The sequence below is a fragment of the Coregonus lavaretus genome, assembly GCF_964263955.1.
Source record: "Coregonus lavaretus genome assembly, chromosome: 10".
In the NCBI taxonomy this organism is placed as follows: domain Eukaryota; kingdom Metazoa; phylum Chordata; class Actinopteri; order Salmoniformes; family Salmonidae; genus Coregonus; species Coregonus lavaretus.
The window spans coordinates 45,730,268-45,745,246 of NC_139997.1; the positions used below are offsets into that span (position 1 = coordinate 45,730,268).

Sequence of the window (14,979 nt, forward strand, 5' to 3'; positions counted from 1 at the left end):
ACATTCACATGCAAATCTTGTTTACATTTTCAAAACCTAATTTAATATATTATCATATTTCCAGCTACATTTGGAAAGCTCATAATGACTCAGATTTGCCAGTGTGGAGTAATTGCATCTTCTTACCTTTGTGTAAGTGAGCAGAGCGGTTTGTCTTTTTGTACTCTGAATCCCTTCTTTAAAAGAGCAGTGGAGGGTAGTACTTATTAAGTTGGCTGTTTGCATCTTCAGTTATGCCTCTTTTCAATCAGACTAAATGAAAGTGTAAAAGTGATTAATCCAAGCAAGTCACAAAAATAACTTGAAGTCGGGGGGAGTTAATTCGCTTTTCACTGGTAATTACATATCATCATTGTGTCTTAATTCAGAGTCAGGTTTTTTAGTGTAAGAACTGAACCTCCCACCAGGTCTGTCTCAATAGCGCTCTCTAGCTACATTTACGTCATTTAGCAGACGCTCTTATCCAGAGCAACTTACAGTTAGTGAGTGCATACATTATTTTTTAATTTTTCATACCCCCGTGGGAATCGAACCCACAACCCTGGCGTTGCAAACGCCATGCTCTACCAACTGAGCTACATCCCATTCCCTCCCCTACCCTAGACAACGCTGGGCCAATTGTGGCCGCCCCATGCGTCTCCTGGTCGCGGCCGGCTACGACAGAGCCTGGATGCAGTGCCTTAGACCGCTGCGCCACTCGGGAGCGCAGCGGTTACCAAGGCAACTATGATCAATAATGGATAATGTAGGCAACATACATCTAGGGGCTGAGAGACAAAATCAGATTAGAAAAGTGCTGTATCATACCCGTTTTTTGTAAGAGCTTTTAACTGACAAACCAAAACCAAACATATTTATGATTGGTGTAACAGTACAATCATATCATTTCAAACAGCAAAAAATTTAAATTATTTCATGCACTATTTGGAGTGCCATTAATACAGAGTTCACTGTGTGAATGCTCTTTAAAGTGTCTTCAGCACTGTTGCCATAAAACAAGGTGTGCCATTCATTTTATGTTTCCTTCAATGATTTCAGCGTGGCGTTTAGGCCTCCTCTGGGGACTGACTCAGGAGAAGGAGGTCTTACAGTGTATTGGTCTGGTGGGTGGTTTACCACTCTCTGGACACATTTACAGGATCATTGAATACCAGTCGGTTTTCAACAGCATCTCCTTATACCAATTAAGTAATACATCAAAGCCTCTTACAGCTTTTGAAAGTGTAAGTCACAAAAATACAAAAACTAAATATGTGTAGATCCCTGGCCATTGCCTGCTAAAAACGACAGGCTAAAGATACATTTGACAGAGGATGATAGAGACCAAGACACAATCTAGCACTGAATGATAAATCTCTATTATATCTGGGAGTTGTACAAAAAAATGCCCCAACGTGTTGGTGATGCTAAATAACCACAATCAATCACACAGGAGACAGATGGCTTAACAGCACCCAAAGTTATGAATCAACCGTATTTATAATGAGAAATTGTGAATAACTTGAGTTAGCACAGGCCAATAGAAGAATGTATTGTTTTGTCACTGCTGTGTGTAATTAATGCATCACCATGGAAAAAGAGGGTTACTTGTCACCTCCACGGTTTGTAAGGATATTCTTCATCAGCTCACTCACAGTTCAAGGTGCTGCTATGTTTTCTTTTGAGATGTTTTTAATCTGTATGGCAGCTAGAGCCACCCACGCCCACACTACAGCCTTATTCCTCAACGGTGAAAAATAGGGTCCAAAATACACAAGCGCTGTTGAGTGAAGTAGTCAGCTGAGGACAAGCATGCAGAACTGTGTTATCATAATGACCTTTGCTACCATTTCTCAACAGAGATGCCTGTAAATGTTTAGTGACCGAAAGGTTATGTGACACTGGACTGTTGAGCACAAACTGTAACTCATATTAGTAAAAATCGGGTAATTGCAGCTAGCTGGAAGCCTCTCTGTACATGGTATAGTATGGTATCAAGGACAGGCTGTTGGTAAACAAACAGTCAAACATCAGGATGGGAAGAGCCTCTTACTTAGCTGTGATTTTAATCTGTTTGGTTTCCAGTGGCAGAATATCAGGTAAGTAGTGGAAACGTTGTTATACTAAATCTATTAATGGTGGTTCCACATGAGACTTGAAAAAGGACTACATATGTTGCAGCTCAAGGTTCTTGGTTGGCAGTTGTGTTATACGGTCACACCACACATTTTTATTTTTCTCCACTCTTTCACGTCATTTCAAATTTTTCTTACAGGACAGTCATGTGAGGGAAAATGTGGTGGCAAATTAGAATCCTGTTCTTGCCATGCTACTTGTGCATCCCTCAAAAACTGCTGTGCGGACTATGGGGAGTACTGTGTCGATGTCACTCCATATTCCGGATCAATATTTGGTGGAACTGACTTTGTTGTCCTCAAAGCAACTTTTAATGAGAGCTCCCAAATCATCTGCAGGTAGATGCAAATACTTATTTCACGTCACTCACCTAACACATCGCTGAGTTTTACATTCTACGTTCTGTGAATTTGTGGCTGGTAGATACGCATATTAAATTTACTGAAAACTGTCTTTATAATTGCAGGTTCAAATATGAAATCACAACGGTGGGCTATGTGGACACAGACAACAGAGGCCACTGCATATCACCTCTACTGTATGAAACAGGGTTGGTTCCTCTTCAGATCTCTACAGACAATGGTACAACCTTCAGCAGACATGGAGCTTGGTTATCAGGTAGGGTGGGCCTGTGCAGCACTGATATATGGCAGCTATTTATCACAAAATCCCACCAGATACACTTATTTAAAATATGTCAACCAACCTTCCTTACCAATTTGCAGTTTGTGCTTTTTAATCTACAGTCCATCCTGGAAAGTTAGATCCTAGTTTCAAAGCTACTATAGTCAACGCAACCCAGTGGCAGTACTATGGCACCCCGAAAGTTGGAGGCCCGCTAGACATGACATGGAACACCTCACAGGTCAGAACAGAAAAGGTCAACATAGAGCTTTGGGGATACATGGAGAAAGGTGAGTAACAGCTAAGTCCTTCCAGCACCTTACCATTTGCACTCAAATGCTGTCAGTGCATCCCAAGGATACTCACTGATTTCTCATGTCATAGGGGATCCCTACTCAGAGTCCTGGCAGGGTAAATGGGAGTACCTGTACTCTCTAGGGAGGGACCTGCCTAACAGTGGTGCTTTTAGCTTTGTGCCCAAGACAGCACGGAAGCCTTTCTCAGACTGGGAGGTTGGCTGTCTACGCATCAGCCCCAGTACTCACCCAGATGGAACCTGGTATGGCAAAAGACTCGACACACTCACATGTAAACTGATAACAAAAATACCATACAGCATTTTTGCAGCACAAACCTACTATACTTGGAGGACATGTCCAGCAAAATTAAGGCAGGTATACAATTTTAAAAACATCACAATACATTCACAGATTTCACAACACACTGTGTGCCCTCAGGCCCCTACTCCACCACTACCACATATCTACAATACAAAATCCATGTGTACATGTGTATAGTGCGTATGTTATCGTGTGTGTGTAGGCATGTGTTTGTGCCTATGTTTGTGTTGCTTCACAGTCCCCGCTGTTCAATAAGGTGTATTTTTTATCTGTTTTTTAAATCTAATTTTACTGCATCAGTTACTTGATGTGGAATAGAGTTCCATGTAGTCATGGCTCTGTGTAGTAATGTGCGCCTCCCATAGTCTGTTCTGGACTTTGGGACTGTGAAGAGACCTCTGGTGGCATGTCTTGTGGGGTATACATGGGTGTCCAAGCATGTTGTTGTAACTGCCCTAGATACCGAGTCATAAACCACATACATGTTGTTGTAACTGCCCTAGCTACCAAGTCATAAACCACATGTATGTTGTTGTAACTGCCCTAGCTACCAAGTCATAAACCACATGCATGTTGGCTGAAAATGAAGAAAATAAAGTTATTGTTCAACATAAAGTTGAGCAGATTAGTTGAGCATGCTCCATCAGTGTAAACATACATAGCCATACAGATAAACTGTCTCTGTGATGTGAATGTCCTATAGGAATGTCCAGGCAGTGTGGACTGAGGACCATGCTCTAGCCTGGCATCTGGAGGACAAGTTCAGGCAGGACTCAGCTGCCTGGGCACTGGATAAGTGTAAAGCCTGGGACCAGCTGGAGGAGACACTGCCAGACTTCCTCTCTGAAATCATTGACTGTCCATGCACACTGGCTCAGGCTAGAGCAGACACTGGAAGGTTTCATGTAAGTCAAAGCAGTAAACTATGGTATATATGTAGGATCTTAATTTGATCACCGCATTGAAGGAGAACTGTCAGCGTATTTGAGGTTAAAAAAGGCTTCTGAAGTTTGTAATTTCCACTTTGAAATTTCAGACTTGATTTTCCCTTACAAATAATTTATCAAGCCCTACAAAAATGTCAATTAATTACAATCCACATAATTCACATTTCCTGTTGCTGCAGGATTATTTTCCTGCTGTAGCAAACTGGCACAAATTAAGATCCTACACCTGTACCTTGATACGTAAAGGCTAATATGTTTGTGCTCCCAAAGGATAAAAGTGCAGGCACAGCATACATACAGTATTGCTTTACATGTATGATAGATACCAGTAATAGAAAAGAGTATGATAGAGTTTGCTTTGTGCATTTTAATTGATGCTTTCCATTTCACCCTCAGACAGATTATGGGTGTGATATAGAGAAGGGGAGTGTGTGTACCTACCACCCAGGAAGTGTGCACTGTGTGCGGGCCATACAAGCCAGGTAAGTCCCATAACAATCAAATGACTTGTCAGTCATTAAGATGCCTCAAAGCCTATATGTATCCTGTGTTTCATATTCACTGTTGACAGCCCCAAGTACGCAGCAGGACAGCAGTGTTGCTATGACTACACGGGGGCCCAGGTTTTGACAGATGACTCCATTGGTGGGAGTACCCCAGACAGAGCCCATGACTGGGGCTCACCCCCGTTTGTAAAGCCCCCCAGAGTCCCTGGGTTCTCCCACTGGATCTATGACGTCCTCAGCTTCTACTACTGCTGCCTGTGGTCTGACAACTGTCACTACTACTTCAAACGCAGACCCTCCAGTGACTGCAGGACCTACCAAGTACTAAAAGCAGGTGAGAAAATGGCTCTGGTCTACAGTATGACTGTCCGATTAATGAAATTACAGCTGTCTGAACATAATATTATAAAATGTAGATCTGTTTGTCTGTTATTTATTATCGTTTCAATGTCATAGAATAATTTATAATAATGGTAGTGGATTTTTCTATCACTAGGTGTGGTGTTTGGAGACCCCCACTTCATAACATTTGATGGCGTCAGTTACTCCTTCAATGGAAAGGGGGAATACACAATTATGGCATCAGAAAGCAAGGAACTGACAATACAGGGCAGAACAGAGCCGGTAATACTGACAAATGGTCAGTTTTTAAGAAAACCTACAGTTAGAATGAAAGAGACAAGAAATTCAGAGGATCTCAGTTGATCTCAAATTGTGGCTAGTTATTATTATATTGATTATTATTCCCAAACATGAATTTCACAGGCAGCATGGTGAAAGCAACAAAGCTGTCAGCGGTTGCCATGAGAGAGGGGACCTCTGACATCATTGAGGTGCGACTAGGCAACCCTCAGGACCACCTACAGGTGCTGCAGAACCAAACATCCCTCTCCTTCTCTGAGCAGAGCTGGATGGATCTGAAGGGTGAGACCTTTGACTTTTTTAATTGACCTTTGGATTCATGGAAGAGCTATTGTTTTTATAAAATAATCAATGCAGTGGAGAGATAATGCAGCAGAGATAAGGCTGAGCTGGCTTGCTGGTGAAGAGATATAAGGGCTGTCTTTGCCCTTGTGAAATAGCTAACAGATATTTACAACTGCTTTAAAGTCCTACCTTCCCTGCGTAAAGAGAATGATTCAACTTTCATTTCAAGTTCAAAGGTTTGACAGCAGTATTCACCAATCTGCACTGAGCTGTAAATGTGGATGTAGAATCTAGAATGTCAACCAGATAAGATAAGAAAAATGTGCAATTCTAAGACATGGATCTATCATACTTGTTTTCCAGGTGTGTATGTATTTTCGCCCAACCCTACAAATGTGACTGTCATGTTCCCCTCTGGAGCTGGAGTGGAACTGAGACTGAGAGGGGGAACCATGACAACCACAGTGCTTCTACCGGAGGCGTTTAAGGATTTTACCCGTGGACTGTTAGGAAAGATGAACGGTGACCCCAAAGATGACCTGGTTACCAGTGATGGTCAGACTGAATCTGATCAAGGCAATGCAGAGGGTCTGTTTAATTTCGGGGCAAGCTGTGAGTAAATACAAAGTCTGCATCTAATTAATATCATACATGTTGTCCAGACAGATTATAGAGATATTGTTAATCACTAAGGTTCAGTTCAGCTAAGGTTCAGTGTACTCATAATGCCATTGCACACAGTTGTCATGTGCACAACAAATGCCCCTTGAATAATTGTTTAATTCAGTAAAAATATGTTTTTACTTTATTTTTTCCAGGGGCTATATTGAACGAGTCCACGCTCTTCACATACGATTCAGAACACTTGTTGAACTCATATCTCCATGCTCCAAAACACGACGCCAGTTTCCGTCCAGTGTTTTCCATCCCTGAGGATCCAAATGATCCTCTCGGCAGCCAGGCCTCTGAGCTGTGCTCTGGAGAGGGCTTTCTGTACTGTAGGTACGACAAGCATGGATCAGAGGCATCTACCATCCTCTCTTATCACATACACTGAGACACTATACTTTTTTTTTTATAGCTAAAGAGACAATGTTCTATTCTGTTTCAGCGCTTTGAAATATCTCATCATAATTGCATTGTAGGTATGATACCCTGATGGCTCGTAGTCTGGAGATGGGCAATGCCACCAGGGTATCTTTTCAGAGCCACATGTCTGTAGTGGAGGATCTAGAGCCAGGTAAGTAATCTACTGTATAACAAAATAAGGAACAATTAACATAAGCACATTTGTACCGTTAGTCCTAGAATTAATATAGCAGAAAATGAAGCCTATCTTATCTCATTGTCTTCAGTGGTGTCCTGTGGCTGGCTTTCTCCACCCACAAATGGAAAGAAGGAGGGGACCAGATATTTACAGGGAGCTGTGGTGAAGCTGTCCTGCGATTCCGGCTATGTCCTCAGGGGGTCAGAGGAGCACACATGCCAGGGGACTGGCCAATGGTCTGGTGAAACTACGACCTGCGTGACTGGTATGGACCATCGCTGAAATCAACAGCAAAATGATATGCTACTGGTATGAATCATCGCTGAAATCAACAGCAACATGATATATGCTATTGGTATGTATGAAATACCAGTACGAAAAAGTATGAAAATGTATGGACTCACTACTGGAAGTCACTCTGGATAAGAGCGTCTGCTAAATTACAAAAATGTAAATGTCAAAATGTATGAATCAATGCTGAAATCAACAGCAAAATGCTCTATAATTCTGGTACAAATTATCAATAAAATCAACAGCAAAATGCTCTGTGCTACTATGCTATTCCCTGTTACGTTACTGCAAAATGAACTCAGTATTGGATGAGGATCAATATCATGGGCATATTGCTAGTGGGGTCACATCAACTTGATCATCAGTAGTTTTTTATGTACGGCCTGTCCTGTCTTCTTTTGATTTCCCCAAAGTATTACAAATAATAACTTCACCACTGATCCATGTGCTTTGTTTAAAACCCTTTTACGATCACTCCACCAATACCTTTGACATGAGTTGACGGGGACAGATATAGGGGCATATTGCCATGGCAATGGGACCAGACTGTGAATTTGAATCATTACATACAATATCATTGCCAAATAATTTAAATATTCATAGCATAGGCTACTGAAGGATGCTGTAGCCACTATAGTGTTATTTACAGTACGTGAGCCCCCCCATCATGAATAACATAGGGGTGAAATTGAGTATCTGAAAATCAAAGGTTTGCATTCTCCTTTTTGACTGTGGACAAGCTGATGATGGCTCCTCCTTTACTCAAAAAGGGAAGCATTTCAAAGCCTTCACAACTCTCTCAACAAAATGATTTATCTTCCCCTCTAAAGCCACACTTCTATTACAGTACATGCTCTTTGTTTTGCAGATCATCTCATGGGAATTGTGGTTGGCTCAGTTATTGGAGCACTAGCATTAATCCTAATGATAGTAACCCTCATAATCAACAGCAGGCAACATAAAAGGTAGGGTATAGTGATCTTCAGTGCCTTACATTTTCCTTTACACACTTCCTCTGAAAAATACACATTTTACACTATACATGTACCTTCTAGCAGTTACACATCTGTTTTCTTATTTTTCTGTTCAGAGAAACTGCAGCGTCTGCTGTGTCGGATGATGGACAAGATCAGATCAGTGTGGTTTTCTAATAGACATTCTGCAGGATCCAGACATATCTCTTTACAGCCACTTCTACAGTACATAGAATAGTTGGTTTAAGAATAGTTGCAAACATATACATTTGTTCTACTGCTGACAGTGAAAGTAGAGTTAATTGCACCATAATGCATCTAGTTCTATGGTAAAACACAATACCTGTTGATTTAAAACAGTACTGTACCTAATGACATGTATATATCCGCACTTCTAACTCTGTAATGCAAAAATGTGAATGTATGGCATGTAATATTAATATCAGCGATGAAATTCATGATATCTCTTCCACTACCATACTAATAAATGGTATCACTGTACACTCACGGTACTGATTGAGTCAGATGTGAGGGTCATTGTTTGAATTATTTATGACAGATATGTTTTGGACATTGTTTGAGCCAAGGTTATTATAGTTTTGTGTTTTTATATTCGTTTTTATTTCTATTCGTTTTAAGATTTTTATTTGAAATTCAGTTTAGTTTCAGTTAGTTTTCAGGTTTTATTTAGTTTAAGTTTTATAAAAATATTTATATTTAGTTTTTCTTGTATAATTTTAGTTTTAGTGTTAGGGACAGAAAGTAGCCTATGCGTGGAAGGCCAGGAGCCATGTACTGTATAGTTGTATAGGTTTTGTATTTTTGGGGATGTCACTTCTTGCCATTGTGGAGCAGTAATGCAGGTGATGGGTCAAATCATAGGTTCGGTTAGGTTTAAAGGTAGACTCAGTGAGATGATGTCGATGCACAAAGTAAACAGTTTCCGCAACAACCAGGAGTGTTGAAGCGCGAGGCTAAACTTCTCTGCTGTTTTGGTCCAGTAGCTACCGCATTGTAGTAGTGTGAAGCACACCCGTGCACACGGTGCAGATGCTCTGTGTGAGAGCAAAGTCTTGCATTGTGCTCATCTCAATGGGCGCGTTCAAGTGGATCACTTTTGTCAAGTCGATGACCATCGTTGGTCACCATTTTTCAAAGTGTGTTGCATTCTGGGGATGAACATTTTCCGACTTGTCAACTGCATGAACTTTACAAAAATCATGTGCTCAAAGGTCATCAAGTTTTGACTGCAGTCGACTGTGAGTTTCTGCTGTTGCTCTTCACCATCTTCATCCTGCAGCCATCGCCTGCATTGTGGGAAGCTCTTTAGTCAATCATTCATTAGGGTGTTTTTATTTTACCCACGCAAGTGTGAGCAAAGACATGACTGAAACAGGAATCAATTTACTTCGATTTATGTGTACAGTGGATATGGGGGTTAGATACAGTGCATGTTTATTTCGACAATGGCAACACTGCCATGTCTCCAACCCACCCCCCCCCCAAAAAAAACAAAAACAAAAAAAAAACATTGTAAAGTGGTTATCCCACTGGCTATAAGGTGAATGCACCTATTTGTAAGTCGCTCTGGATAAGAGCGTCTGCTAAATGACGTAAATGTAAATGTAATGTTGATCAGAGCCTTGCTATTGGAAAACCACATGAATGTCCAACTTAACGCTGTGGCAGACGCACCTCCCCTGACTTCACTCCTCCACCTTCGTCTACGGTCGGTTGCTTTAGCCTTACCACTCAAACGCACCCAATATCTGCGGTGCTGCTCATTGGCAACGTCATCTCGCTGAATCTACCTTTAAATTATAAAGTTAATCTCAATGTGACCCGCCAGATTCGGAAGCTTGAAAACCTCATTACAAAAAAAAGCTGGAAAACCCCATTGGAAAACCTATTGGATTTTTGACCCCTCCCCAAAAAACTAGAACTGAACAAAATTCATGATTTTTTAAATTTAAGTTAGTTTTGGAGTCAAAGATAATAGTTTCAGTATAGTTAACGTTTTTCAAACGGGTTTGGTCATTATTTTATTTCAGTTTACTAAATAGTTTTTTCATGATTAGTTTTCATTTTAATTTCAGTTTTAGTTGAGCTGTAAAGATTAAGAGGGTGTGACTTAGGTCACATTCCAAATCTATTACTCTGTAATAAATGTAGCCGTCTGGCATAATATCGACCCACATTTCCCTACTACAGTACTACGGTATCAACTAAAGAGCATTTGTAGTCCACTGTGTGGTTATACCAGGAATCTGCATCAACAGCACAATTCTGCAACAGCACCTGACTCAGTCATTGCAATTCTAGTTTCTGTCCTTGCCTGAGCAACTGATTGGGGCCTGAGAGCAAACCTGTTGTATGGCCTCATTCCTGGGCGGCACGTAGCCTAGCGGTTAAGAGCACTGGGCCAGTAAGCCGACTAGGTGAAAGAAATTGGCCGATGTACCCTGGAGCAAGGCACTTAACCCTAATTGCTCCTGTAAGTCATTCTGTATAAGAGTGTCTGCTAAATGACTACAACGTAAAATGACTCTATAGCCATTCAATAACATTGAGTTATCAATTACGTGTGAGAGAAACATAAACAAGTGGAACTTCACCCAAGAGACTGGAGTTGGGCATAATGAATGGAGAGGGCTTGAGGTTCTGACATTATGTTACATCATCTGATACACTGGTGCAGGCTTATTAGATTCATTCCCCTTTGACAGTGAGTGAGGGGAAAGAGACACGCACCCAGGGGTAAAGCAGGGCAACCCAGAGGACAGATCTACAGGCTCTTCATATCAACATTCCCCACTTCCTCTCTATAGCATCAGTCTTTCTATTAGAACTCCATCACTCCCCTCAGATGTAGGAGCCACAGTGTCAACATGTGAGTGAATGTTACATGCCCATAGATGTATATAGAAGTTGAAGTCACTGCAAAAGAACCTTATGAACATATTAGGTATCTGAGTATACAAAACCTCCGACATTGGTGTAAACAGATTTATACTGTAGCTGAGGGGTTGCTTAGCAGTTTCTGTGGTGAATGTACATGCTGTCCCTGCACATAGCAGAGCGATGTGATTACTTTGGAGAAGACAAAGAGCACCAGTATGTGACAAGACTGCAGAAGCCAATCACTGAATAAACCCCATCGTTGCAGTGGCTGGAGTCATCCACCAACTACTTGCCATTTGCGCCTTGGCGCTATAAATACAATTAGAGTTATCCTCTGCAGGTCCCAGGGCAACAAAGGAGCAACACCACGGTTCCAACCATGCCTATCAACACATCCCATGGATAACACTTACTACTTGATAGGTGCTAGAATGGATCAGCTGGGTATATAAATGGTGTGAGTGATGCTGATTTGTCCAGGGCAATCCTTCCCACTATGAGGCAGTCTTCCTGAACTGTTTGGGGGAAAATATAGCTGCCCTTTTGTATGGCGAGTCTAAGTCATTAAACCAGACTTAGCCATTGTAATTAGGCAGAGATTGAATAACATTAGCAAGCCAGGGGGAAAGCAAGGGAGGAGACAGGTTTCCCCCCCCTAGTACCACTCTCAGAAGGCGATTCAGAAGTCATGGCTGACCACAACAAGGTATTACTGCGTCCTCTTTTCCGCCGAGATGTTAACTGGGATCCTTTCCGTGAGTGGACACAGCCTAGCCGCATGATCATGGAGAAGGACTTTGGCCTCCCTCCCTTCCTGGATCCAGGCGATGTGAACTGGATAGACTGGGCTAGGAATAAATTGGCATCATCCTCCTGGCCAGGGTACACACACTATCCCCTCTTCATCCCCAGCACTGTTCCACCTGCTACAGTGCCACCCCAGACTTCAGCCAGGCTTCAGAGGCAACTGTCTGGAGGAGTGTCAGAGATCAGGACGGAACAGGGCAGTTGGAGGATCACCCTGGATGTCAATCACTTCTCACCAGAGGAGATATCAATCAAAACCAAGGGATGCTTCCTGGAGATTGCAGGTAGGAGCATTATTTCTCTGGTTTAAAAAAAAAAGAGAATTTGGTGGCGGTTGGAACATCCATTGTTAAACATTTTTTATAATTTACTGTTGAAATTTCCATTAGATGTCCACATGCTCCATATTACATTACTTCAATAATTGTTCTCAACTTATATTTTAAGGTCAACATGAAGAAAGGGAAGACGAACATGGATCAATCTCAAGGTGCTTTATAAGGAAATACAAGTAAGTTGTAATGGTTGAATAGAAAACAAGGTCCCTCACAATGCTATGACAAAGACATCTCCCGGTAATGAAACTAAGAACTCAATAAATGTGTGGAATTGAAAGTCTTTCTGTTGATTGTTATAGGAAGACATTTTAAATAATTTCCCACGGTTTAATTAAATTAGTAAAAACAGATGACAAGCAGCCATTTGAACCACAGTAAACACGTTGTAGCCTGTCTGTGTTGTAAGCAGATTGTTGTTGTTTGTTTGTTGAAGGCTGCCCCCTGGTGTGGACTTGCAGCACATCAGCTCATCTCTGTCTGGTGAAGGGGTTCTCTTAGTGGAAGCACCTCTGCCAGGCTCAGCTACCACCATCCTCCCCAGTGACATGGTCATCCCCATTCAGATCAAGCACGAGCAGGAGGGGAAAGAGTGAATCCAGTTGACCAGAAGTTGTGATCCATCACAATTAGATATAAAGCTTGGGGTAAAGCTTAGAAGCTGATGACAGTGGTTAAGCTCGGGTAGAGCTTAGAAGCTAATGACAATGTTGACTACTTTTGACAAAAATGTGATTGTGTATTCGGTCTTGGTCATTCAAAATGACAAACATAGAGGCTTCTATTGCTATTGAAACCCTATAACTTAATTTACTCTCACTGTAACCACAAGGTTTGCATGTTTTTCTATGTATTATGGTAAATCAACTAGCAAAACCAAGATAAACAGAAATATTCAAGACTGATGAAATGTACTTTCTCATTTGTCAAATTATAGATTATCTGGGAGTAAAAATTACCATGCGTAAGAATGCTGGAACAGTTCTACAAAGCATACATTTCAATGTTGCTATTTCTATGAATATAATATTTTTTGAATAAAAGCAATTAACAATCCATGGCAAAACTACCCATATTCAGGAGGGTTGGGGGCTCTTATGTACGCTGCGTAACTCTTTGTATACAAACTACTGATGGTCATACCAATGATCATTAAGCCAATTTATTTTGAATTTGAGGTCCTCTGTATGTATAAAAATATATTTTAAAATGATTTGATAAAAAATATTTAATTTGACCTTTACTACTATAGCCCATAGAAACGCATTGAATAACACATTCATAAATGGCAAAAAATACAGTAAAAAAAATAATCATGGCCTCCCGAGTGGCACAGCGGTCTGTCACTGCATCGCATTGCTAGAGGGTTCATTCCTGGGCTGTGCCACAACCGACCGTGGCCGGGAGTCCCATAGGACGGTGCACAATTGGCCAAGCGTTGTCTGAGTTTGGCTGGTGGGGCTTTACTTGGCTCATTGCGCTCTAGCGACTCCTTGTGGCGGGCCAGGTGCCTGCAGGCTGACCCAGGTTACCAGTTGAACAGTGTTTCCTCTGACACATTGGTGTGGCTGGCTTCCGGGTTAAGCTGGCGGGTGTTAAGGAGTGCGGTTAGGCAGTTCATGTTTCGGAGGACGCATGACTCCACCTTCGCCTCTCCTGAGCCAGTTGGGGAGTTGCAGCGATGAGACAAGATTGAAAATTGGAGAGAAAAAGGGTGTAAAACACATTTTAAAAATCATAGGGTTTGAAGTGTCTGTCCTATATCTAGGAGATATAAGAAAGCTCAGGAAAGATTTTTGTTTTTTGGACACATATTGAACCCCTTTTTTCTATGGCAAAACACTACCTCCATACTTCCATTCATTTGTATGGGTTACCTTCAAATCAAATCAAATTGTATTTGCCACATGCGCCGAATACAACAGGTGTTGACCTTAACAGTGAAACGCTTACTTACAAGCCCTTAACCTTCAGATGAGTCCCGTGACACTTGTGGGGGTAGTAGAGTAAAAACGGAAAACACCATTGTGTTCATGAGTCTCCCCTTTCCATAGTGGTATTGATGAGAAACCAATGCTTTCTGAAGGCATTGGCGCTTTCACCAAATTGTGCTTAAAAACGGCTCATTGCGCAGAGCTTAATTCTGTTCATAATGCACATTAGTGACATCTGCTGGTCCGCAATAAATAGCAGTGTGTGATTATGAGATAGATCTTTTTTTCTTTTCTATTGCCATGAAAATTCTGTGGCACAGCGGTAACTTGTTGGTTTTAGTAGTTGATAATCAGTTGAAATACCAGATTTGCATCTATCATCATACTTCCCTTTTTTGCCTTTAAGTTGACTACATTTCAAAAACGGAATCTATGGTATTATTTTGGATGCTTAAGACAAAAGCTTATACTATACTAAATAAATCAAATTATTTGAACAACAGTGCAGAAAGTGTGGTTTTATTTGCATTTTCATCTTCAAAATAATGTGTCTTCAACCGGATTCGACCTCATACCCTCACATTCCTAAATGTTCCATAGTGCCCTACTCTACCTGCTAAACTACTGGTCAGGTAAAACTATATCTATAAAATCCTAACTATATTTGTAAGTAAGGTGTCCAGTAGAAAAAAACTTTGCCAAAGGGTAAAGTCTACAAAACTTAGTCAACT

At 41.2% G+C, this 14,979-nt stretch overlaps 2 protein-coding genes across 2 annotated transcripts; both read left to right on the plus strand.

The window, feature by feature from the left end:
* Positions 1–1,825: 1,825 nt before the first annotated feature.
* Positions 1,826–8,829, plus strand: LOC311135617 (sushi domain-containing protein 2-like). Its single transcript, XM_084169633.1, has 16 exons — positions 1,826–2,078; positions 2,255–2,453; positions 2,582–2,733; positions 2,862–3,029; positions 3,124–3,298; positions 4,063–4,264; positions 4,703–4,788; positions 4,878–5,146; positions 5,309–5,452; positions 5,578–5,736; positions 6,103–6,351; positions 6,558–6,741; positions 6,885–6,979; positions 7,095–7,271; positions 8,166–8,262; positions 8,388–8,829. The coding sequence occupies exons 1-16, from the start codon at positions 2,015–2,017 to the stop codon at positions 8,446–8,448; spliced, it is 2,481 nt and encodes an 826-aa protein (XP_084025759.1). The 5' UTR covers positions 1,826–2,014; the 3' UTR covers positions 8,449–8,829.
* Positions 8,830–11,860: 3,031 nt separating this feature from the next.
* On the plus strand, positions 11,861–13,312 carry LOC311135593 (heat shock protein beta-1-like; the record flags this gene model as incomplete). Its single annotated transcript, XM_084169603.1, has 3 exons — positions 11,861–12,263; positions 12,427–12,490; positions 12,751–13,312. 3 exons carry the CDS (start codon positions 11,861–11,863, stop codon positions 12,908–12,910), a joined length of 627 nt encoding a protein of 208 aa, XP_084025729.1. The 3' UTR covers positions 12,911–13,312.
* Positions 13,313–14,979: the final 1,667 nt, after the last annotated feature.